At 33.4% G+C, this 27,473-nt stretch overlaps 3 protein-coding genes across 3 annotated transcripts; 2 read left to right on the top strand and 1 right to left on the bottom strand.

Annotated features, from left to right (window-relative positions):
- Positions 1-8,316: 8,316 nt before the first annotated feature.
- On the top strand, positions 8,317-10,003 carry LOC108328412 (uncharacterized oxidoreductase At4g09670). The gene is made up of 2 exons (XM_017562280.2): positions 8,317-8,927; positions 9,090-10,003. The coding sequence occupies exons 1-2, from the start codon at positions 8,451-8,453 to the stop codon at positions 9,708-9,710; spliced, it is 1,098 nt and encodes a 365-aa protein (XP_017417769.1). The 5' UTR covers positions 8,317-8,450; the 3' UTR covers positions 9,711-10,003.
- A 2,688-nt stretch (positions 10,004-12,691) lies between these two features.
- LOC108327799 (uncharacterized) lies at positions 12,692-15,385 on the top strand. Its single transcript, XM_017561507.2, has 3 exons — positions 12,692-13,082; positions 13,865-14,102; positions 14,909-15,385. Exons 1-3 carry the CDS (start codon positions 12,774-12,776, stop codon positions 15,058-15,060), a joined length of 699 nt encoding a protein of 232 aa, XP_017416996.1. The 5' UTR covers positions 12,692-12,773; the 3' UTR covers positions 15,061-15,385.
- Positions 15,386-20,884: 5,499 nt separating this feature from the next.
- LOC108329492 (transcription repressor KAN1) lies at positions 20,885-27,090 on the bottom strand. The gene is made up of 6 exons (XM_017563719.2): positions 25,516-27,090; positions 25,171-25,247; positions 24,607-24,652; positions 24,051-24,204; positions 21,560-21,659; positions 20,885-21,373 (listed from the first exon to the last, which is right to left on the bottom strand). Exons 1-6 carry the CDS (start codon positions 26,483-26,485, stop codon positions 21,254-21,256), a joined length of 1,467 nt encoding a protein of 488 aa, XP_017419208.1. The 5' UTR covers positions 26,486-27,090; the 3' UTR covers positions 20,885-21,253.
- Positions 27,091-27,473: the final 383 nt, after the last annotated feature.

A 27,473-nucleotide genomic window follows, 5' to 3' on the forward strand; every position in this document is an offset into this window, starting at 1 on the left:
CCGCTCATTCATTACGGAAACTTCTCTATCGGGAAGGAAAGGACCGTCCGCTGATTGGAGCTATTTGCGGTTCAGATTCTAGCGATCTGCGGTTTTTTGTGTCTGAGAGTGGGAATGCGATTAGCCTTGAGGTTGTTCCATCGGTAATAGAGGAACTAGATTCAGAGAAGTGTTTGTGGGAGAATGCTTGTCTGCTTTGTCGTGAGCTTTCGATTAAGTTGCCACTCTATTATGCTCTCAAAAATCCAACCGATAGGTTTACCTTATTCTCGCGCTTTTTCTGCCTGGTTCAGTGAAGTTGTTGATATTTGAAGAAACATAATCACTGTTGCGACTGAATGATCCTTTTAGATTTAACTTTTGTTCTTATTAATCAGAGTCACAATGTTGTATTTTGTAAGTTTCTCATTTCACTTTTGCGGCCCAACTTTTCATTTTAAATTTTCCAAATTTCATGCCTTTCACGGAGGAATAGGGCAAACGCTTTGTGAGAAATGCCACGTTTGGCGAGAAAGCCAGCAGGGTCAATACCCTTTTCGACATCGTCATTTGTGGTTTCGGTTTTGGCCTCTGTCCGGTTTTTAGGGTTGCTTGGGGTTCTCGCAAGTAGTACATGTTTTTGTTAGTTGTTCTTCTTCTATGTTGGAAAGTGAGGTTATGGGGTTTGGTTTGGGAGGGAGGGAAGGAGGTGGCAGTGGAGGAGGACGAAGATGCAATGAAGGAGAGAAAGGGAGAAAAGGTGGGAAAGATTCCGAGAAAAAAAAAATGAAGTGACACATAGTTTGTTGAAGGAGGAGAATCAAAGTTTACCAAAAGTTTCAAACAGGAAAAAAAAATAAAATCGTTCTTGAAAAATTAAAAACATATTTAACTCTAAAAAATATTATATCATCTATCTAGCTTCTTCAAGTTAAGAAGATAAATTGATATTATGTTTAATAAATTAATCACAAAAAAAAAGTTATCATATGTTTGTCATTATTAGTCTTTAATTAGTGTACATATTGCGAACCTACTAAATACAAATCGTTTTTTAACGGGTTCTTATGGAGCATTCAGCACCTAAATTAAATATTCATCTCTTATTTTTAGATTACAACTTCAATTTCATGGATCATTGTCCACTACAATTCAATTTCATTTTTCGGAATGTCTTAGATAAAAAAAACATTGATACAATTTTACTTTATGCTATTTTCATAGTACTGAAAAAATAATATTAAATTATAAAAAAAAAATTGACATAATTTCTTAATCATTAGAGGAAAAATGTTTATCATATAATAAATTTGCTTTTTCTTTACTAAAATGTTGAAATTTAAAACATGGAGAATGAACAAATTAATATAATATCATAACTTACATTAGTATTGTTAAAACGAGTTATATGGTATGTCCAATTTAATCTGACTTAACCTATTAGGGGTTGATTACTTAGTAAGTCAACTAAACTTGACTCACTTATTAGTAAGTTAAAAAAATTCAAACTTAGTCTGTCCCAACATAGGTTGAAGGGTTAAATTAGATTTATGATTAATCAAACATAAGATTTCATTCAGGTAAAGATGTCACAAAATCTTTTCAATAAAATTTTTAATGTATAAATTTATGTATTTTTTATGCTGCTTAATTATTTCATATAAAAATAATTTCACCGAGTCTCTGTTTCAATAGTTTTGTAAAATAATTAACTTAACAAAAAGTACTTATTAGAAAAATTAGGTGGGTTGGTGAGCCAACTCGACTCACTACGGGTTCAACTCAGGTAAGTTGGGTTCTTAGTGGGCTGGGCTCAAAATATAATCGTATCAAAATTTCAATTTTTTTTCAACCAAACTTGGCTCGAACTCGTGATGGGCCAAATTGGCTCACGGTTCCAACCCGTTTTGAGAACCCTGACTTATATATTGAAATGATGATTTAACACAACTTATTCATTATTATTAAAAAGTAGACTTTTAACTTACATAATAGGCTTATAATATAAAAATTATACTCACATATATATTATAAGTTGACTTTATTTATATAATGTAAGTTGACTTTTATTGAGAAAGTCAAGTCAAACAACTTTAATAGCTTGCACTTTCATCATTTTGTCTGTTGCTTTACGGTTATATTCTATGCACACTGTATATAAGCAACATTACTTTTCAGTTTAATAATAACAGACTCTCTATTCTTCATTTTCTCTTCCAATTTCTCCAACAGAATTGGTATCCAGAGCGAGGTTACGTGGGAGCCTAGGGTTGCGTCTCAAGAAAACCAAGAACACAGCGTGTGTAGGGTTTGTTGGATCTTGAAGCAAAAAGAATGGCGGGGAGTGATCTTTCCACTGCAAACCTTCCAATCCTCACGGATAAGAACTGGACGAGATGGAGTACACAGATGAGGGTGTTGTTCAAGTTTCAAGACGTGAGCGACGTTATTGAAGGTGATGACCGTGAGCCCAGCGAGGGTGCAACTGAAGGACAGAAAGCTGCGTTCAAAAAGAAGGATAACAAGGCTCTCTTCATCATTCACCAGTGCGTTGATGATGCCCACTTTGAGAAGATTCAGAATGCCAGTACTGCCAGAGAAGCCTGGAGTACACTTGTACGTTGTCACACAGGAGGGGAGAAGATCAAGAAAGTGAAGCTTCAAACCCTTAGAAGACAGTATGAGTTACTGCAGATGGAGGACAGCGGCAGGGTTGGCGAATACTTCAATAAGGTACTCACTCTCACGAACCATATGAAAGGGTGTGGGGAAGTTATCAATGATCTGATGATTATGGAGAAGATCATGAGATCGCTGCCACGGAAGTTCGACTATATTGTGGTTGTGATAGAAGAGTCGAAGGATCTCTCAAAGATGAAGGTTGAAGAGCTTCAAAGCTCGCTGGAAGCCCATGAAATGAGAATGGCTGACAGAAACCCAGCCAAGAACGATGAACAGGCGCTGAAAGTGCACCACTCCAAGCATGATGAAAAGAAGAAAACCAAGAAGTGGAAAGGGAAACGATCAAAGGGGAATTGGAAGTTTGATAAAGACAAGACTGAGAATGGGTCTACGTCAATGGAGAAAGGTGGAAAGGAAGAGAAAAGCCATCATTCAAAAAGGGATAAAAGAAACATAAAATGTTTCAACTGTAACAAGTACGGGCATTTTGCATCAGAGTGCCATGCAGATGAAGGGAAACAAAAGCAATATCAGTCTAAGGAAGCAAATGTCGCTCAAGAGGATTCAGATTCAGAACCTCTAACTCTGATGGTGACAACGTCAGGTGAAGGCTCCAACTCTCAAAACGACATGTGGTATCTTGATTCTGGGTGCTCGAACCATATGACATGTCATCTGGACTGGCTGATCAACTTTGATGACTCGAAGAAAAGTAAAGTCAAGTTCGCTGATGATAGTACCTTGAGAGTTGAAGGCATAGGAGATGTTGTGATTAGGAGGAAGAATGGATCGCATGCTGTGATCACAGGTGTGCTGTTTGTTCCAGACATGAGGTGCAATCTCCTAAGTGTTGGACAATTGATCCAAAAGGGGTTCAAGGTAGTGATGGAGAATGACAAAGTCGAACTCTTTGATAATGATAAGAATCTGATCTTGAGATGCAAGATCTCCTAGAACAGAACCTTTCAAGTCAGCCTAGAAGCAGTTGAAAGTTCTGAGTGCATGGTTTCTATGAAAGTCGATGAGGAAAGCTGGTTGTGGCACTTAAGATTTGGCCATCTGAACTTTAAGAGCCTACAACAACTCAACGTGAAAGAAATGGTTCATGGTTTGCCCAAGATTGCATTACCAAGAAGAGAGTGTGAAACATGCATTGCTGGGAAACAGACACGAAAGCCCTTCAAAGCGGAATTGAAGATGAGAGCAAAGGCCTGCTTGGGAGTTGTATATTCTGACATTTGTGGTCCAATTGAAGTGCCTACAGTTGCTGGGAACAGGTATTTCATCACGTTTGTCGACGAATTTAGCAGAATGATTTGGGTTTACTTACTCAAGGCGAAGAGTGATGCACTTGAAACATTCATACGCTTCAAGACACATGCTGAAAGGGAAAGCGGACAGCTATTGAAGATACTGAGAACAGATGGTGGAGGAGAATACACGTCTACGACTTTTGAAAGTCACTGTCAGTTGAATGGAATTACACATGAGGTCACTGCCCCATACACTCCTCAGCATAATGGGCTTGCTGAGAGGAGGAATCGAACAATCTTTAACATGGCAAGAAGCATGTTGAAGGAGAAATCACTGCCACGGAAGCTATGGGGAGAGGCAGTCTCTACAGCTGTTCACCTTCTCAACAGGTGTCCCACGAAGAAACTAGAGGGTAAAGTGCCACTTGAAGTGTGGAGCGGTGAGAAACCGACAGTTGGGTATTTGAAGGTGTTCGGATCACTTGCGTATATGCATGTCCCAGATCAGAAGAGATCTAAGTTGGAGGATAAGATCAGAGTTATGGTGCTCATCGGATATCATCCCACTGGCGCGTATAAACTCTTTGATCCAATTGAAGAGAGAGTCACTCTAAGTAGAGATGTGGTGATCATGGAAGACAGATGCTGGGACTGGAATCACAAGCGTATCAGCTTGGTGAAAGCCAGAATGGCGGAAGGTGAGGACAACCCTATCGCAGTGGAATCAACAACAATGTCGGAGGACAGGCATCATGTTCAATGTGATGAATCTGATAGACCAAGAAGGCAGCGAGTGCAACCGCAGAGGTTTGACGATTGTGAGATCTACTCAGACGCACAGATAGGCGATGAAGGGGATTTGATGCACATGGCTTTGCTGGCTGGGGCAGAACCCATAAACGAATCTGAGGCGTTGAAGGAAGCTGTGTGGCGGAACGCTATGATGGAAGAAATCGAATCCATAGAGAAGAATCAAACCTGGCAGCTTGTTGATCTCCCTGTTGGGAAGAAGAGTATTGGAGTAAAATGGGTGTTCAAACGAAAACTGAAACCTGATGGATCGGTTTCAAAATATAAGGCCATACTTGTGGCTAAGGGTTTTCTCCAGAGGCAGGGACTGGATTTCACTGAGGTATTTGCTCCGGTGGCACGAATGGAAACCATTCGACTAGTGATAGCAGTGGCATGTGCAATGTGTTGGTCACTGTTTCAACTAGATGTGAAGTCTGCCTTCCTGCATGGTCCATTGGAGGAAGAGGTGTATATCCAGCAACCACCAGGATTCATTAGCAAAGGAAAGGAACATCGTGTATACAGGCTGAGGAAAGCGTTATATGGATTGAGGCAAGCCCCTAGGGCTTGGAACAAGCGCATAGACTCGTTTCTGGTGAAGCTCGACTTCACTAGATGTATTGTTGAGCATGGTGTGTACATAAGAAGAGGTAAAGGAGAAGAATTGATTATCATCTGCCTGTATGTAGATGATCTGCTCATCACTGGATCAAACCTTACACACATAAATGAGTTGAAGAAGGTTATGCAGCTAGAATTTGAGATGACAGATCTTGGAAAACTGAGCTACTTTTTGGGCATGGAGTTCACTTATACTGAGGCGGGTATGATCTTGCATCAGAGGAAGTATGTCAAGGATTTGCTGGAACGATTCAACATGTCTGTGTGCAACCCAACACGAAGTCCAATGGAGGTGAACCTGAAACTGGTTGATGATGAGAACGAAGCTGATTCAGAAGAGACATTGTTTAAGCAGATTGTAGGTTCACTACGTTTTTTGTGTAATAGTAGACCAGATCTCTCATACAGCGTAGGGTTGATAAGCAGATTCATGAGAAGGCCAAAGAAGACGCATATGCTTGCAGCGAAAAGACTGTTGAGATATGTCAAGGGCACTGCAGATTTTGGCATATTATTTCCATTCGGGAAGCACAACACTGATGGAGGAAGTCTAAAACTCATTGGGTTTACTGATTCAGATCATGGTGGAGACTGTGTTGAAAGGAAGAGCACATCAGGCTATTTGTTTATGCTGAATGGTTCTCCCATTTCGTGGTGTTCGAAGAAACAACCCGTGGTGGCTCTGTCCAGCTGTGAAGCAGAGTACATAGCGGGTAGCTATGCAGCTTGTCAGGGGGTTTGGTTGGAAGAAATATTGAAGGAGTTGATGATTCCAGTAACAACACCTCTGCTGTTGAAGATAGACAACGTTTCTGCAATCAATCTCTCAAAAAACCCTGTGAGCCATGGTAGAAGCAAGCACATTGAGGTGAGATATCACTTTCTCAGAGATATGGTAAACAAAGGAAGAATAGCCTTGACCTACTGCAACACTGAAGCCCAGCTAGCTGATATTTTTACGAAGGCAGTGAAGATTAACAGGTTTGAGTGGCTAAGAAAGGAAATTGGAGTTAGGACCAGTGCTGTGAGTTTGTCTTGAAGGGGAGTATTGAGAAAGTCAAGTCAAACAACTTTAATAGCTTGCACTTTCATCATTTTGTCTGTTGCTTTACGGTTATATTCTATGCACACTGTATATAAGCAACATTACTTTTCAGTTTAATAATAACAGACTCTCTATTCTTCATTTTCTCTTCCAATTTCTCCAACAACTTTATCTTTAATTGATGTGGAACTTTTAACCTAACCACTCATGTCAATTCATAGATCTCAAACATGAGACTTGATATAAATAAACCCAACAAATAATCAATTTCACTATAATAACTCAAACTCATGACATGACTATAATAATATGTTAAGAAGTAAATTTTAAACCTAACTTAGTCTTATAATGAAGTAATATTTATATCTATTTATGTATCTCAATCAGTCTTATTTGTAGTTAATATAAAATTTTCAATCGTTACAAAGTTGTACTAATTTGACACCATTTTCTTAATCTCGATTTTTTTAAGTTACATTATTTTTATAATTCCAGAAAGAAATTACGCGATTTTGGTAAAGACCTCCTGAATGACTTGATTAATTGGAACTTAAATTTTATTATATTTTATTTAAAATGTTCAAGTATTTTAACATTTGAACTTAAAAGAAGGGATTATAATTAAAATCAAATTTATGTGCTTTGTAATTATTTGTGTTTTTGTTTGCTTTGTACTAATTTAGTGTTGCAGAAGAAAAAAGAGGATGGATTTGTTGTTCTGCAATTGATTGATTTTGCTATATTAATTTAAAAATAAACCAGGTAATTATTATCAGGAGTTTATTACTTTTTTGAGGAATTTAACAGACAATCAAAGGAGAAAATGTATAACTTGTATTTGGTTTACCGTAGTCGCCCTTCTCACATTCATGAAGTTTCAAAACTCAGTGCACAATTCAATGTATTTTTCAAATTACATAATTAATAATCGATTATGAAGTCGTTTTTTAATGTTCTAAGGGTGATTTTTTTAGAAGATAAATTTGAGTGAATTTAAAAGTAAAATTTGTATTATTTTTTATAAAAAATTTGGACATAAAAGTAAGTGAATTTGATGACGAAGTTTGTGAATGATCCAAATCATATAATAGATAAAAAAAGTTTTAATAAATTAAAATACAATACTACTATTTTATCTTTATAGAAAAAGTTTATATATAAATATATATTATTATACAAACGCAACACTCTATATATTCTTTCACTCACACACACAAGACACATAGGGACAGAATAATAAAAACACATTTTATCTTTGCAAATTTTCACAATTTGTTCTTTTAGACTCTCACAAATCAACACATGAGAACACGATCCACACTCATAAATTCATCGCTCCAAATCTATGCACATAGCGCATTCACTCAAAGAACACAAAGTTAAACATAACCTAAAGATTTTTTTTAAACCAAAACACTTGTCAATTGCATTAAGTTTTTTTCCCATAATTGGTAATGGTTTCTCCATATCATTTTATTTGAATTTATATTTTAAAATATTCTTTCAAAATAATCTTATTTTAAAAAATAATAAAAGAAAACTATCCACTAGTATATTTAAGGAGTTCTTAAATAGAATATAATCTATTTTTTTAACAAGAAACCAAACAAATTTATTTAGATATAATAGATCAAACATATTTAAATATTTATTGATATTTAATTATGTTTAATTTTTAATAATAGTTTAAATTATTAATTTATCATATTTTCTATTATATCTTATTGAGTCAAAATTACTTACAAATGTTTTTTTTTCTAATATTTTTCTGTAATATAAATAACTCTATCTTCCATTTTTTTCGTTTTTTTTTCCTCCATCTACATTAATTTACACACACTATTCGAATTAATTATTATTGAAATGAAAATTTTATTGTTTAAAATTTTAAAATAATTTGTAAATGAGTTGATGCTCCACCACACAATCCGCCAAACATGATCTGTGGCATCTCCCTCACTGATATATCCTATCCATGATTACACAATATCATCAAGAGATAAACTAAGTACCCAAATCCCTGCGCCAAAATTTCCATAACGAACTTACACCTGCATTGAAACACCCGTGCATATACCATGGTTGATACCACCAAAACGGTGCGTTTCGGCATCTTAGGCTGCGCCGAAATCGCTCGGAAAGTGGCTCGAGCCATTGACCTCGCCCCCAACGCCACTCTCTGCGCCCTGGCGAGCCGTTCCAAGGAGAAGGCGGAGAAGTTCGCCGCCGAGAACGGGTTTCCGGCAAGCGTGAAGATTTACGGAAGCTACGATCGGCTGTTGGAGGATCCAGGCGTGGATGCCGTGTACGTGCCTCTCCCCACGAGTCTGCACGTGCGGTGGGTGGTTATGGCTGCCGGTAGAAAGAAACACGTGCTGGTGGAGAAGCCCGCGGCTCTTGACGTGGCGGAGCTTGACCAGATCCTGGCAGCGGTAGAATCTAACGGCGTGCAGTTCATGGAAGGGAGCATGTGGTTGCATCACCCCAGAACTGCCCACATTCAACAGTTGTGCTTTGTTCCAAGCTCTGCTAAAAGCATTGGACCAATTCATTTTGTGAGTAATCGAATTCATATGATTTATTTAGTTATTATTATAATTCTGTTAGTTCAAAATATTAACAATGAGAGATTATTACATTACTCTTTCTGAATTCATGGAAATTAAACTCTATTGATAAAAAATCTGACACGTTTATAATCTGCAAATGTTTTGAAGATCCACAGTACAGCAACAATGGCAGCAACACCTGAATTTCTAGAGAGTAATATTAGGGTAAAGCCGGAGTTGGATGATCTTGGTGTACTTGGTGACTTGGCCTGGTACTGCATTGGTGCTTCCTTGTGGGCAAAGGGCTACCAATTACCAATCACTGTCACTGTTCTTCCTGATGTCAAAAGAAACAGTGCGGGAGTCATCTTGTCCATCACAGTTTCTTTGCTGTGGGACCAACCAATCCAAACACTAGCAACCATTCACTGCTCCTTTCTTTCTCACGTCTCCATGGACCTTGTCATATGTGGTTCCGATGGCTCTGTGCATCTCAGGGACTTTACAATCCCCTACCAAGAGACCAGTGCCTCGTTTGATGTCACATTTGGAGCCAAATTTGTTGACCTTCACATTGGGTGGAATGTGAAACCAGAGGAGGTTCATGTGGTCAATGAGCTCCCACAAGAAGCTCTAATGGTGCAAGAGTTTTCTAGGCTTGTTGCAGGTATTAAAGATTGTGGGTCTCAACCATCTGCCAAATGGCCTGAAATCAGTAGAAAGACTCAACTGGTAGTTCATGCAGTAAACAAGTCACTAGAGCTTGGCTGTAAATCTGTTTCCTTGTAGCAGGATGGTTGCAAATAATCCAACACTTTCTTAAAACACCCTCATTTCCATTAGAAAAGCCCTTAAGCCAACTGATTGTTTCAAAATTGGAATAGATCACCATGGTCTGGTAAAGAAGGAAGCTTTTGGAACTGCAATTCCTAATCAGTTTCGAGGAGTGATTGTAACAAGCGATACAGACCTTTTTGACCTCTCTAAGAATCGTTAATGTTTATGTAAGTAGTATGAATGATAAAATTTGCCATCGGAACCATTTATCAACTTCCGTTAATTGTAGTTTTTCAGTTCAGTCACTAGTAAAATTAGGGGATGCTGTTGCGGAAATGTGTGGAACTTTAAGACAAAAATTATCACCCTTCTAGCAGTTTACTGTTGGGAAAAAAGAGATTTACAAAATTGTTTGTGTAGGTTTTGAATTTAAAATAGTTTACAAATTTGATTAGTATAATAGACAAGAACTTAAAAAAATCTCATAAACTAACTAGAATTTCAATTATAAAGAAAAGGTGGGACTGGACTGTATGTCTCTCTCTCTCTCTCTCTATATATATATATATATATATATATATATATATATATGTATATCTACATGTATGTATTTATAAAATTTTCAAAAATAAAAATTAAAAGAAGTAAAAAACAATATTAAAAAAAGTTAATGGATCAGTTTATCAGTTTATTAATTTCCCTTTTGACAGGATAGGTTAGGAATTTTAGAATGGATCAGTCCATCCAATCTTGTATTTGACGGATCAATAACAAATAAATAAAATGGAATAAACAAATCTATTTTATCATTCTTAATATATTATATTAATTGTTCAAGTGCAAAACAAAATAAATATAATAGTATATGTGGCTTAATTCATCGTTTTGGTGGGTTTTGTGTTCAAAGTCATTTTATCTTTTAAAAAAAGTTCAATAATAATATGGCAGGGTTCATATATTTGAAGGTGTAAATAAAAAAAAAGTTGAATAACGTGAGCAAGGTTTAATTGAGGGTTAAATGAAATTACCCTTATCTTAGAATCCATTCGCGATTTCTGGGTTGAAGAATTTGGTGAAAGTTGTCTTCAATTGAAAGTGGCTTGGTGATTTCTTGAAAACGCAACATAGGTTAGGTCAGTGTTGTGAAAATCTCCAACTTGAAGATGCAACATAGGGTTTCTCCTCCCTTTTCGTTCTGGTTCGAGAGTGTTTTGTAAGAAGTGGATTTCAGATTGCAGCGTTTTGGGGGTTTCATTTTCTAGTGTTTCAAATCTTGCAAATTTAAGGATTTCAGATTAGGATTTTGAATCAGGGTTGATTTTTACGTTTTTGGGTTCTTTTCTTTGTTTGTGATTGGATTTCCTTTTCTTGGCATGATTTTGCATTTTAGGTTTTGGTGTTCATTATCTTGCAATTTGGGATTTCTCCTTACCTTGTGCTCTGTTTTTAATTGTTTTGACTCCCCTTTGTTTTTGGTATTTTTTATGCGTGAATGGGCAGAGGATAAAGGTAAAGAGAATGGAGATTTTGGATGATGACTCTGTGGGTTTCGAGAGTGTTATTGTGTATGCGTTGAACTTGAAAAATGATGGTGCTGGAATGATGTGTTGATTGTGGGTTCAAGATGAAGAAAGGGGTAATGGATTGTTGTTTTTCTATTTGTACAGGTGAGATGTGATAATGTATGTGTTAAAAGAATTGAGGTTTATGGTGATGATGAAGGTAAATAAAAGGTAGATGATCGGCATGTTGGGATAAACTTAAATTTTAGGGTTTTATTAATAATTTTCTTTAAATATTATTTTATTAGTTTTTGGGTCTAGTAATATTTAATTTGATTTTGATAGAGATAAAATAGGAATACGTGTTATGATTTCCGGTTTATCTAGGTAGAATATTATTTTATGATAGATTAAGCAAATTTTATTTTTAAGATAATTGCTATTTTATTTTCAGATTTTATTATTTAAAGCCCTTCAATTATCTATGAATGACAGACTCAATTTTAGGAAAATATCAGAGTGTGTGTATCGTGAGATTTTCTTAACACGACACACATCATTTACACTTTGTTGTGTGTATCGAGATTTTCTGAACACGACATACATCATTTACACTTTGTTCACTTGATTGGATTTGAGGGAGAGATTGAATGAATTTGAAGGTAAACTTTTTGTTGTTTATTTGAGCGGATTTTGGAGGTAAGTGAGAGTGAATTTGGAAGTACCTTTTTTTAATCTGTCATCAAATCCTACACTAAGTCATGGCACACAACAACACTCTCACGAGTAGTAGCAAAACGGTACAACCACAATTTCATTTAACCCTATGTTAAACTTTTTCCAAGTTATTAATTTTTTTTAAATTGACATCTAATTGACCTCAGTGTGTCACGTATTACAAAACTGGACACTTCATTCACTTTTAGCCAGATGAACAACTACACTGTTATGTTTTTAATGTCGTATGCCAAAAAGACCATTTTGAACCGTTTATTATGAAACATGGAACATTACTGAACTTTTTTTATAATTAAGACGATTTTGAACAGAAAACCCGGGACCAAAGGCTGAATTAAGCCTATTTATATTCACATCCATAATTTTTCTAAATAATTATGTTTGGTCCTCTTATTTTTATAAATAAAAAAAATTTAGATGAATTTCACAAAAATACTCATAACATAAAAAGAAAAAAAAATCTACATAAATTAAACTTCATTTAAACGTACATAACATTAAAATATTATAATAATTAAACCTTAATTATAATTAACTTGTATATAAATTCATTTATTTATTAAAGTTGGTTCATGTCATAAGATAAGACAAGTTCTTCTTTTCTTCTTCGTTCTTAAGGGACTCAGACTTAGATTTGAGGTGTATCACACCGTCCACGTGGAAGATAAAGCTCAAAATATGCTGCCGACGTGCATCTCCCTCAATGACGTGTCCGTCTTCACACTAAATATGCAGTCACACGTGGGACCAACCTTGATGCAACTCTTCTTCCCATTCTTCAAAGATAACAAAAAGCAGATTCGAATCACATGCTCTTTCTCCTCTGCAACTGAAAATGGCAGAAAATTCCGAAGGCAATGGTAATGGTAACGGCTTCTACGTTAAAGAAGAAGAAGATGAAGAAGGACTTAAGGTGAAGCAGAAGAAGAGAACAGTGGACGATTCCTTGCCGGTAGTCCTCAACCGCATCGCCTCCGCCATTCTCTTCCCGGAACCCGGTGACGATGGATCTGTAATTAGTAGGATCAAGGTCTCCGTCGCCGACAACGCTCCGCTCCTTCCGGAAGCTTCCAGAAACTTCGCCCGCGACGTTCTTCTCTGGTCTCGCGGCGGCACTCCCCTCCGCGCGCTCTTCGTAATCACCGTACGAATAAATTATTCAAACGAGTTGTATTTCTTCGATTTGTTCATTCTCAATTTGAAGCGTATTTAAAAAAAAAACGTTCAGAATTTAATTAGGATGTGTATAGAGGTCTGTTAACACTATTACACTGATTTCTAATCAGGAATTGCTAGGTTTTTCTGTGCGTGTGGTTAAGGGTTTTCGACATTGATTTTAGTTCAAATTGATTTTGAAGCGAAAGTTATTTATATTTTGAGATTTTTATTTGAAAAGCAAATTACTAGAAAAATTCAGTGCAAGAATCTTGATCCAATACAAATTATACCTGCAGTTATTTGAACTCAATTTTGCACAATCGATTTCGGAAAATATGAGATCAAATTTGCAACCTTTGTCAAATATCTCGTTAAGAAACCCAATAAAGATGCATTATTCTGTATCAAGTAGTAGTTTCGAGAAGGCATAGCATTGTATTGTAGATGTAAAAGTAAGCTAATGAAAAAAGAGGCTTAAAGAGGTGTTCCATAAAATTGTTAACATGCATATTTTCATCATTAGATTTCAAAGCATGCCGGGGTTGTTTCTTTTCGTCATATTGAACATGGGAATAATCACTAGGAGAACCATGGTTGTCATTTATCAGATTTGATGTCGTTTAATTGCATGTTACATACGTTTTTAAAAAATTAAGTTGAAGTAAAATAAAAACTTTATAAGATTCATTTCAAGGAAAGATTTATGATAAGATACATTTCACTTTTCTTTAGAATGTTTATGATTTTTGTTTTTCCTTATTAGTGCAGGTTGGGGCAATTGCTTTTGTTGCTTTAACAGGACTGCTAGTATTTATACTTTTCCTTCTCACTGCGACCATAAATGCCATAGTCATATCGCTGCTGATATCTTTGGTAGCTGCAGGAGGATTCCTGGCTCTTTTCTTTGCTTTTGTTACGGCTATCTACATCGGAGCATTATCAATTGCCATATTTGCGATTTCAGTTACTACATTTTGGGCATTTGTGGCTATTTTGATAATCTCAGGTAACAAGTTGCTTGGTCACCATTCTTTTCTCTTTCATTTTCCATGCTTCATGTTTTAGGTTTGGTTTTGTGTGAAGTTACGTTACTATAAAAACTCAAATCAATTCTGTGAAAGTCAATTGAGTACAGTTATAGACACATATCTCTTCACAAGATGTGCCTCTGAATAAAATTTGAGAAGATATAAACTGCATCCTTTTGTTGCAATTAGGCAGAAATTTTGCCAGATTAACTGTTCTATTGGTTATTTTCCTTCCCACTGTAGAAAAGCTCCTCTGTATACTGGCAACATTGTACTGGCTTCCTTTCCTAGTCACTGAATGTATATGCATTGATCAAATGAATGTTTAAAATTTTGAATATAATTGCAAATATTGCACTGGTATTTCCATTTTGCATATCTTAGTGAAAATATCACCTACTGAATTGCTAATGAGCACGGGTAAATTAATTATATATGTGTGTGTGTGTGTGTACCATCACAGTTTTCCTTCATTCAGGAGCTTACCAATTTTCCTTCATTCAGGAGCTTACCAATTAAACACTTACATAGACCAATATTTCCTGATGTGCTGGATTACTGCAATAGAATTTCAATAAAAATATAGAATATTTATGCGAAGATCAAAGCTACCAGGACGGTTCTATGGCATCACTAACTTAACTGGAACTGATTTTATCCCCTTCAATCTAAAATTAAGATTATGTTGTTTCTTTGATGGATTTTCACAACGTTACTTTTTATTTATCATCCTTATTTTTTCTGTGGGTTAACTCTACTGAACATGGAAATCAATTTGAATCAGGCTGGACTGGATTCATCTATTCCGTGTGGGTGGTAACTAGAAAGAGCTTTGGATTTGCTAAACACTCGTTGGGCGTGACTGGCTCTGCAATTTCATCTTATACTACTGCACGGCATGCCCGCTACATAATACACACAAATTCAAATCAGTAGGGGATGATAACAAATGGAAACTCGTGTACAAATCTTAAGCTACATGTCCGTTTTGGAATGACACTAGCTTCTGTTGGCTGGTATGAAGCCTTGTTCTTATATGCTACCTAGTTTGGTTTCAATCCTTATCCTTTGTTCCATATCAATGAATTCTGAGAGATGTTTGGATAAATTAGCCGTTATTCTGTGTTGCAACTTATAACCGATATGAAATTACATTTCCGTGTAAATGATGTAACTTTGGAACAAGGTATGTTTGCTGCATTTGTCGGAACAACGATGTACATGCATATACTTGTATATATTTACATTCTGTTTTAAAGCTAGAATGCAGAATTCCGGATTGGCATTCCTCTTTTATCCATCTTTTCACCTGTGATAAAAGACGGATTTTATTCCACCACGAAATAGGGGTTTGGACGGCAAACTTAAAAGGTGAGAAATACTCCGAATATTAGAAAACAAGGTCTCTCTCTTTAAGGCTTATGTTAGTGTCCCTTTGGTAATTTATTGAAATCAATTTCTCACCCCGTTATACAGTTTGTATTTAAAATACGTTTTTGAGAATCTGAAATTAGTTTGGGGATACACTTTAATGAAATTTAAGCTTTTAAAATAAGTTCTGTTAAAATTAATTTGACTACAATTTAAAAGACAATCAACACAGGATGAAAATTGTGAAAATATTTGGGTGAGAATAGTAAAAGCCTATATATATATATATATATATATATATATATATATATATATATATATATATATATATATATATATATATATATATGTTTGAGTGAAACTGGTAGGCTGACCCAAACTTGTTAGTTTGGATTGAGTTCTTAGTTGTTTGGGTCAAATTCAGCAGTTGAGTAAATCAAATCATGGTGGGTTTGCATGAAGAGTTTAAAATTTCAAACCTGTAAACTCGACGCAATGGTGCATAATTATCTCTTGTGAACAAAATTTCAAAATACCTCGTCATTACACTCACGCTTGTTTATGATTCAGCTAAAAGATAGAGTTTGCATTTGTACTAAAATGTATTTCATGATAAAAAAAATTGTTGCTGAAAGTATTGTTTAAATTCCTGGAGTTCTTCGGCTCTAAGTATGAAGATCGTGTATCATTTGTATAAAACTTGTAATGTAGCATCTCTTAGTTTATGTTCTCGTTTTATCTGTGTTGCTTATAGTTTTTCTTTATGCTTTTAGGTAATCAAAATATAGATTTAATTTGCTTTTAGTTTTAATGGTAAAATAATTGTTAATCATATTTTAGATTAATATTTAATTTTAATGCACCATTATAATCTTAAGTATATATATATATATATATATATATATATATATATATATATATATATATATATATATATATATATGTATGTATGTATATATATATATATATAGAAAAACAAAATTATTTATAACCAGATACTATTCTTATTAATAAAAAAATACTTAAAATTAAAGAAACAAAACACTTAAGAAAATGAAAAAGAAATTAAGGAAATGAATTATTAAAATCAAGGCAAATCATCTCTATTGATGTGATGTATGATGGTTTAAAATTGAAAAAACAAATTGTAATTAATAACGTTTAAAGTTAAAAATGTTAAAGTTCAATTAATTAAACAATAGCGTAAACTCGTGTAACTGTGTATGTATTTTAAAAATATCTATAAATCATTTAAATTTAAAAGTAATTAAAAAAGTAAAATTGGAAAAATAAAATGTGTATATATTTAAAGATATATAATTATAAATATAACTATAGATAAATAAAATAAATTTTGGTTATTAAAATAAAAAATATTATAAGTAATATTGTGTAAATAATATTTTATAAATAATTATTTTAATTTGAAAAAGTTGTTACTACGATAAAAGAGTAAATAATTCTTTATAATGAGTAATTATTTGAATTTAAAAAGGTAGTTACTAAAATAATAAAACTAAAAAATAGTTTTGTTATTATGAATAATTATTTAAATTTAAAAAATTAATAGGGTAAAATTGGAAAAACAAAAAGAAAACATTAAAGAGATGTATTTTTTTATACATAGTTATATATATTATATAAATAATATTATGAGTAATTATTTAAATTTGAAAAAATAGTTACTAAAATGATAAAAGAATAAATAATTATTTATAAGGAGTAAATATTTAAATTCATGGATGTAGTTACTAAAATCATAAAAATAAAAAATGATTTTTTATTATGAATAATCATTTAAATTTAAAACAGTAATTAATAAGATAAAATTGAGAAAACAAAAGATGACACTAAAGAAGTGTATCCTGTAGAGATTATAGATGATTTATTGTGTCAAAACATTAATTATACCGAGAATTAATATAAAATGTGTAATAAATATAATTTAGATTGAATAAAAATTATAAATTAAATTAAATACTCGATATGGAAGTCACATTTTCATTCTAATTTTCTTATTCAAGAGAAAAAGAAAACCCGACGTAAAAGCTTTTTGTAGTAGTTAACTACATGCTCAATTAAGATACATATATTCATGGATAAAGTTAGACCCGTATTATAATTACTTCCAATTGTAATATATGAAACTAAGGGTTGAAAATGAAGTTAAGCAACATATATAATGTTATAGTCTAAGAACAAGGTTTACCAGTGATGAAATCACAATGTTTTTTTTTTCTAAATCTCAGTGGTTAAAGATCTTGATCTTAATTAGCATTTACTTGATAATTAGGAAAATGGGATTCTTAATGGGAGAATATAGTGAACTAAAGGAATTGAATTTCAACCAACATAGTAAATTTGATCTCAAAGTTCATTTCTCGATTGCCTGAATAAGGATGGTGAAGACGTATACCCAACGTTTTGTGTTTTATGAAATGCTCTATTTTACTTATTATGATCACCACCTCCTAATTTTCTATATTAGTTTACGTATTGCATTAGTTTAGTTGTAGAAATCGTAATGAAATTCCCCACTGCCCATAAACTGCACTTCGGATAAAAATTATTGTAACATTCATTCTACGTACACAATTATCTTCGCACTACTTTCTTTAGTAACTTTATATTGTGTGATTCGATATTGCACTTGTTGAGATCAATACATTGATTTACCAATCGTCAATATTAAATTAAAAAAAATTGTTCAAAATAAACCCAAGTTTTCACACTTATTATTTTAAGAGTTATATTTTAAGAATAGTTTTTTTTTTAAGGTTTAGAATGGATAATCTTAAAAAGATAAATGTTGGAATTTTTAGCTATGTCAAAGGATGTTGTTTTTTAGTAGGCCTAACTCTTTAATGTTGTTTGTTTGGTTTGGTATATTACAGGGTTTTTGGACTGAGTATTTCTAGTTTTTCTTTTAAGTTGAAGTTGATATTGCTTAGGAAACTAACAACCGTCGGTCGACATAAGATTTAGTATGTGAGTAATTGTGATTATAGATTCTTGTGAATAATTGAAAGATAAAATTTAGAAGATTTCCATTTATTTGTTGAATTGTCTTTGAATATGTAGATCATAATTTTATTTATAAATAAAATTGGATTGGCTTTGAATATGTCCAATTTGTCGTGTTTTTTAGTTTTGTATATGTACGACTTAACTCTTAAGTTAAGTTCAACAGTTCGTAAGAACAAAATGTTATTACTCAAGTATCTACCCACCCGCTCAAGCATTTTAGTATTAATTATATTAAGTTAATTAATATAACCATAATGAAAGATGTATTGGCTAACTTCTACATAAAAATAGTTCATTGTGACACGAAAAAAAAAACTAAAAATTGATAATAATCTCCAAAATTTAGAAACCTAGGATATTTGTTAGTTATCTAACTTGTAAAATTATTCTATTTTGATGACAATTTAATTACTGTCTTTTAGGACCGTAAAACCTGGTTAGAATTCAGCTTATTGGTTTGTAAAGTAGAAAAAAACAAGTTAGATATTATAATAGTAAGTTTAGATTGGTTGATTTGTTGATATAAAGTAGTTTTGAAGTTGATAATAACCAAACTAACATTTTTGCGAATTCATTAATTAAACAAATTTAATTTGATAAGTGAAAATTGAATAAAAAGCAATGAATTTTGTTTGAAGGAAATTTGACCACAAACCTACACAGTCAGCAGGTGCCAACCTAAAGGTAAAGAAATTATTTTTTGGGAGCTCGGTGAAAATAATTCATTAAATGAAAGTGTGAAAAATTCAACTCTTCTTTTCAGAATTGAAAAATATAATTATAAATTAAAAAAAAAAGAGCTTTGAAGAGAGGCAATTGTCGCAATAAGGCATACTCATTAGAGTCTTTAAGAAAGTTTGGAAAAAAAATCATTAGGAACACAGTCATAATCTTTATCTTGCTTCCTTATAGTCACTGTACCTAATTTTTTTATAATATACTTTGCTGATTAAAAAACATTTACCTAACTTTTTTTATAGTTAGTATATTAATAGTAAATTATCAAATTTTGTCGTATTAGTTTTGCATCTCTAAATATGTAAATTTCTTTTCTATCATTACTTCTGATTCAATCTTTATTTGTAATGTTTTATATGGTCAAGAAATCATATAATTTGAATACATAATTCTTAAGAAGTCTTTTAATGCTTTGTTTATATATATATATATATATATATATATATATATATATATATATATATATATATATATATATATATATATATATATATATATATATATATATATATATATTTGACATCTTGAATAAATAAAAATTTTAAACAAGATAGTACAACACACATTCAAGTGGATGAACAACCTTTTTTTTTTACTTACTTAGGTAATATATACCCTGTAAAAAGAATAAAGAAAGGAATGTGACTCAATATTTTAGCTTTTTGAAGAAAAAACAATTTTAAAATATCACTTTTTTTGTTTGAAATTATTATTTTAGCTTTTCAAGAATAAAAATTTAAAAGGAAACGTAAATCTCAGCATAACTAAAGTGTTTATGGTATAATTAAAAGTAATTTAAAATATCGTAAAATCAATTAAATGTTTCTTTCTTTCTAGAAACCAACATGAAACAACTTTATATTTCTGCAAATTAATGAATAGATTATATAATCTTAATAGACAACAATAATATATATAACATCTCAAATCCTCAACTATGGCTTCCAATTAGATGGCCGAGTGAATGCATTAAATCTCTAATTGCATCGAATTTGAGTATTCTTGCTTTCCGTCAGCATTCTCACTGTCTAAATTTCTTTCTAGAAAATGGTAGATATACTAATTCTAGGTTCTAATAACCTCACAATTCTTTCATTTCTTGCTTCTTCCATTATCGTTGCGTCCTTATTTTCTTTTATTTTGACATCTACTTCCACGAAAGTCTCAAAGTTCACACCACAAAATGGCATGTAATTTTTCCTTCCACAGCATAATCCTTTCCACATTTTTTCCTTTTTTTTATTATTTTTCACACTTTACGATGTATATACATTTCTTGATCATCACCACACTCCGTATAACTTGACAATGAGCTCGAACTACTATAGATTAATGTTGTCTTCATATGCTTATTTATGGATAATTGTTTTATTTCTCGAAACTCAATAATTTCTTAGCTTAAAATTATTACAGCAATCACTATACATTATTTCGTTTTACCATTTGGCAATGGTTTTCTGGTCACTTTGGTTTGAACGTAAACCTCTAATTTGTAGGAATACCTCTTACAAAGTTTCAATCTTGCTCATAATTTTCTTCTCATGTGAAATGTCATAACTTTTACTGAATATTTTAGTAGGGTTTGACTTATATATGCTGATGAGAAAGAAGAAGAAAAAGGAAATAGAGCAAGAGAAAAAGAACAGGAGAATACGATGAGATTTTGTATTTCTTCCCCTTCCTCTCTATGTTTTCTTGACTGTTGTTCTGCATTTGCAGCTACATAAGTTTGTTGGTGTGTCTCCTCCTCACCAATAAATAAAGTATAAATACAAGAAAGGTTAAACAAAATTGTTCATGAACCAGGAAACTTCCAAAATGAACTTAGTAGAATTCTATATAGGGCTTTTTCTTCTTCTGCTTGAATATATATTATAGTACCACCTCTCTACATTTCAGGAAAGATGATGATGTTATCACTGTTAACGAGGGTTGTGATTAAACTAAAGAAGCACACTAGCTAGCTACAATAAGAGAATTAAACCAATGAAAATTAGGCTTGTCCTTTGCCATTCCAATCTGGTCTCCCTAACGTGAACTCCAAGCTTGGGTTCTTGCATTCTAAATTTGCTGATCCTGACAAGCTGTTCTTCAGTTGGGTTGAATCACAATCCTGGCAAACGAAACAATCATTCCAACAACAACAATTATTATAAAGTATTAATTAATATTAACTAATTCAGTGAGATAAGTTACCTACATAACGTTATGTTATCAGTTAAAACAAAAACTGAAGTTTCCCAATAATCTCGAGTTTAATAATAATGAGTACGAAGTAGTTAATAGCCTATGTTAGTACCTGAATTTGATGTCCTCCTGATATCTGTTGTGACTGGAAGATCGGTGGTCGGAAACCATTAATGTCGTTAGAACTGTTTTGTTGCCATGGTTCTCTATTGCTGATCAGATTCATTCATATATCAGAAGGACACAGACAAGTAAGAAGAAATTCCGTTAGTGTCATTGCTCCCATAGATCATATACCATGTATATCATCACAAATTATTTCAACTGTTTTCTTGAATTGTAAGACTTCTATATATGTATGTCTCAACAGAATTCTAAATGCTCCCACCATTCAAGTCATTGTGGTGCAATGGGAAATGAAAAGTGAAAACTTGGACAATACTTATTCTCCAAATGAGACAACCTTAACTATATATATTCAATATCAACAAAGTAAGACTAATCCCAGTTGGGTTTTTCATTTCCATATACAATACTGAAATTTAAAACCTGTTAAAGAAGAATCAGATATGTATAAACTATCCGTTGTATTCTACTGAGTTTCTATTTTTGGCTAATTTTTTTATATTAATCATCACACCCTAAAACACTTTAATCAATTACATGAATCTAGCAGTCTACACAACTGCACAAGAGATTGAAAAAGATATATGTTGTCTAATCACAGTCACGAAACATCTTTTATATATTTGATGTTGTTACTTTATCTCAGGTAGCTAAGAATCAAGACCTGGACTTAACTTAGAGATATAGAATCAGACATATCTCAAATAGAATTACAGTACACACATGAATTCGAAAAGAGTCTCATATTTTTTACCCCAAAAAACAAAATAGATTAGCTAATGTAAGCAGTGAAAATTTTAATCCAACTTATAAATTGTGGGTGTTGAACTACTTGGCATGGTATAAAACATTTATTTTTATTGCATTAAGAGGGAATAAACTAAAATAAATTTCTTCACTAATTCAATCATGATAATGACTATTATATCTGGTCATCAATTTTAGTTCCTATTTATCATTTTTCTTGTAGTATATATATTACAGTGGTGATAAACAATGATAAAAAAAATCATATAGTTATTTCTAGAAGTACTATCAATGTTGACACATTATATAAAAAAAAAAAGTAAGAAAAAGGACTCACTACGGTATTTTGATGTGGTCAGGCAAGCACATGGTAACTGCCAGTTATACGTACAATAGAACTCTATTATTATAAGATAACGATTATGAGGCTTTTCTTTTTCCATCAAACGTAACGTTTATTTGGATGAACTTTTTTGATCGAAAGTTTAAGTTCACTAATCCAATCGTACGACTAACAGAAGGTCGTGTTAGGCTAAAGTTTAGTAAATCCAGAAACTGGATAAGAGAGAGAGTGAGCCTCTCAACTTTTACAATATCATGGTTATGATGAAGGCATTGGTTAGATGCATAAATAACTTAAATAGTTGAAGATAATGTGAAGGGTTAATTTTAATGAGATAGCTTCTGCAGTCAAGTATTTGATATGACTTTTAAAAATAGTTTATTGTAAAAAATAATAAAGTTAACATGTATGGTAGTTTGTAATTAAGTGAAAGTATAAAACTTTTTATCTTGTGATAGCATAATTCTTCTTCTTTTTGTATGAAAGAACAAACTCTCAAAAAAATAAAAAAGGTTACTGGCTATCTTTACTTGCAGGAGAGGCAATTCAACCACTTGGATTATAAATCTATCTTTTGCTCTTTTTGGGGGAATATAAACTTATGTACATGTATTTTTATGTGTAGGCTTGTTAATCACTTAGTTATTCGAATGAAATTCTTGCAGTTAGTAATTAATTACATGAAAATCTATATATCCAGCATTTTCTGTCACAACATCTTCATGATAAAAAGCAAAAGGGAAAACTTTGTCAAATAATCAAATTTCCGCACTCTATAAAATATATTTCAAAATACATTACTTGTTAAGTAGAAAAAACCTTGAAGGATTTAAGCATTTGAGTTGTATGCAATCTGCAGTATGTTGAGAATGTTAACAACCTCAAATTTAGTATTCAAATTAAGATGAAATATGCATCGAGAGTAGTTAGTGCATAGTAGGAAGTAATAGGAGACACACACTTCTAAAGGGAGAAAAGAGAGGGAGCAAAAAGAAAAGTGATTGAGAAACTGAGGGTTGCTTTCCTTTTATGCTGATTAACGTTGGATTATGTCTTGTTGCTTTCTTTTGACATTGGCTATATATCTAAGGCGAAAAAATTAACTAAGGTACAAAGATATATAAAGGAAACAAAAGAAAGAGGAAAATCACACACAAGTAAAGCAAAAGCTGCCACAAGAACCCTTTTTATTCTTCATAAAAAAGAGTGAAGTTGGACGTGGGTTTTCGTTGATTTCTAAGAGATACCATGCAAAAGCAAAAGCTAACAAATCAAGAAACGCAGTGTTCCAAAACAAATTAAAAACGTACGTCCATGCAAGCACAAAAAACATATGAAACAATTTTTATAGTTCATAGAAAGAAGAATTGATAAGGATAATGTTTACCTTGAAGAGTTACTCCATAGAGTATTGGCCGAAGAGTAATCCATGTCTTGTTGCACCGGTCGATCTGAAAGGCTTCTTTGGTCTGAAAATTGACGCATACCACCGCTGCTTCCCATTGGAGACATGTCATCTTCTCCTGATCCATCTGAAAGGCCTGCAACATAAACAATGACACAAATTCAAGATCTTTCTATGTATAAATATTAATTAATATATGTGTGTGCATGCATGCACGCGTCTTCATAAGTTATAATTTTTATATAATTTGTTTTGGAGTAATGTGCAAGTCTTCTTGGATATCTTAAATATATGTTGGTTTGAAAGCCCTTTTTTTAGGGACAGCTGAAAGCCTTAGAAACAGTATAAGGCTAAGAAAGTACGGTAGAAAACAAGGGGAATATATAATACTTGCGGTGAAAAAACCGAAGTAGTTGTAGAAAATGTCTGAAAAGAACGAGGTAAGTGGCATTTTCGTTTATTTAGTTTTACATAAAAACGAAAAACTATTTGTATAAGGAAAAAAAAAAGTGGGTGAAAGTTGAACAATATGAATTACCTGAAGAAGCAGCAGGCTTGTCAGTGGTCTTTACAGTTCGATACATCTGGAAAGAATTAACACAAAAACAAGGCATTTTATTTACAAAGGCATTTTCATTTCCACACTTTAAAGTGAACAAAACAAGTACGCTCACACACGCGTATATACATGTATATATTATAAAAACTGTATAATTTTTCGTGAAATATAAATTTAAGAAAATTAAATAAAATAGCTAGTGATTCGCATTTAGATCCCCTTCCATTGTCTCTCTCTCTTCCGTGTTATAGCTCTGAATTGTCTGAGTTTTCTCATTAATCACGAGGTTGATGTTTGATAAGGTGGTAATGAGAGATGTATTATTGGTAAATGATGACTTTTGTCTGTTCTTTTTTCTCTCTCCATAAGCAGAAGCTGTGTGTGTCTGGTTGTTTCAGACGATAAAGCCTCCAACTAAGCTCACTCCACAGTCTTTAAATTCATCCACTCCCACATTCACTGCTTTGTTCATCGGCGAATGTGCCTCTTGGAGAGACCAAAAACCCGCCCCACAAACAATATAGAGAGAGAAACCAAACATACCTGCAAATGGCTTTTGACATGAGCTAATGTGAGATCCTTCACATCCATGAGCTCTAGAACTGACTTTGGTGTAGCTCCTAAAATTCATCATCTAAATACATTAGCCAAAAGCCTAAAAGAGGAAAAGAAGAACAAGAACAACAAGAGAAATAAAAAAGAAACCTACCTAACTGTCTAATATTGCACATTCTTTGATTACAACAAGAAAAGAAGATATAATATGACAAGTGAAGCGAAAGTCAAAAGTTTAAAAAATAAATATATATTTTAAAAAGAAGGGACGGAAATTTGAAAGAACAAACAGTGGAAAAAAGTTGGGGAAAAAGATAAGTAATTTATCTTTACTTTCATGGCCACCAAGAAGCTCCACAGCATGGACGAATCGAGCGTGTAGTGTACTTGTCCACCGCATTCTCGGTGCTCTCATGCTTCTCTTTGTTGGCAACTTGGGCAAAAACCTTGATCTCATCAACCCCGAAGAGGCCTCATGAGACCCTCCGAGTCCAACCCCGTAGTGTGACGATGAGTGATGGTGGTGCAATGGATGATGAGTTTTGAAGGCCTCTCCAGAAATTCCATTAAACCTTGTGGCCGTGGCAGCCCTATAAGCCGCGGCCGCCGCAACGGTGGACCCACCTGAGCTCAAATAGGACATGGGATCCGGAGCACCTGCCGCTGCGGCAAAGTAGGGTGCAGGAGAAGAAGTAAAAGAAGAAGAAGAAGAACACAGAGGAGAACAAGAAGAGGACAAAGAGGGATATGTAGGCATGTGATGATATAAACACATTTTGGCGTGATGATCCTTGTCTCCTGAATGTTCCATGGGCAAGAAAGGGAATGAACGGTTGTGATACACCGGAATCCCCTTGATTGGCCTCAATCCTTCTGATGACACATCAAGCAAAGAAACCCCATAATTTATGTGACTCAAGTGATTGGAGGAACTTGTGGTGCTCGTCGCTGTTGCTGCTTTTGAAACATTCCCAGTGTTAGAATGGTGGTGAAGATGATGGAAACGAGGCTGTTGGGTCTGATAATAAGGGTTGATGCTGCTGTTGGTGTTGTGTGGTGGTGGTTCTTCAATACCCCCTCTTCCTCCACCACTGAAATTCCTTCCCAAAGAAAGCTCAGTGTGAGCTTGAGAAGGGAAATTTGTGCCGGTTGAATTGCGAGCCTCATAATTGGTGGCACCAGCAGATGTGCCGTTGTTGCAAATCAAAGAAGAAGAAGAGGAAGTGCTAGGTGGACTTATGTGAAGGGAAAGATCAGGTGTAGAAGTTGAAGTAGGTTCAATGAAAATCCCTTCCAAGGGCATCTTCTTGAGAAGGGGTATATAGCTTGATGGTTAAAGACTATATAAGAGAGATATAGAGATAAGTATAGAGTGTGTGTGAGAGGGAGAGAGAGAGAGAGAGAGAGAGAGAAGTTCTTTTCCTTTATTAAAATCAGATTTTGAGACAAAACAATTAAAGTGCAATATTCACAGGCAAGAAACTGTGCAAGAATCCTTTTGTTTTGTTCCTGAGAGAGAGTTGGTTGAAGACATAGAATGAAATGAATTATTTTGCTTTCCTGTTTTTAGGCTTTCCCCGGGAAAGAATCTGGAAAGCTAACTCTTGCTATCTGGGAACAAACCTTTGTGCTTTTGAAAGAACCAACAAAAAAGAAAGAATAATAACAATAAGAGAAGGAAGAAGATTGTACAGAGAGAGAGAAAGCTAAGGGAAAAAGGAAGAATGAATGATAGCAATCTTTAGTAAACAAAAACAGACATACTCAAGAGAAAGCGGAAGAGTGTGTATGTGTGTTTGTGATGAGGAGAGGGCATAGAGAGAGAGAGAATGAGAATGAGAAATAGAAAGAGAGAGAGAAAGAGAAAGAGAGAGACAGATAGATAGGAAGAGATAGGAGGCAGTGATGTTCAGCTAACAGTGGAGAGATGAGAAGAGAATTTAATTTTTTTCTTTTTTTTTCTTTTAAATAATTGAAGAAAGAAAATATGGAAAAGAATTCCAGAAAGGCATGGAATAGAAAAACAGGAGGATTTGCGTTTTGTTTTCCTCGAGAGTATATCTCGGAAAATGACACTAGTGAGACGTATGATACACAAACATTATTATTATTTTATTATTATTTTTTTCAAAGTGTCGAGGGGTTTTTAATATCTCAAATGAGACATTAGAGGATAAGAAGACTACATATGCGGAATTTCCCTAATTTAATACACATTATAAGCGCAAGCATTCAAGATTAAAATGAGATAGACGTGATCAAGATATATATGTATGTTTGGTTTAGATGAA

This window comes from Vigna angularis, chromosome 2, assembly GCF_016808095.1.
Source record: "Vigna angularis cultivar LongXiaoDou No.4 chromosome 2, ASM1680809v1, whole genome shotgun sequence".
Lineage (NCBI taxonomy): Eukaryota > Viridiplantae > Streptophyta > Magnoliopsida > Fabales > Fabaceae > Vigna > Vigna angularis.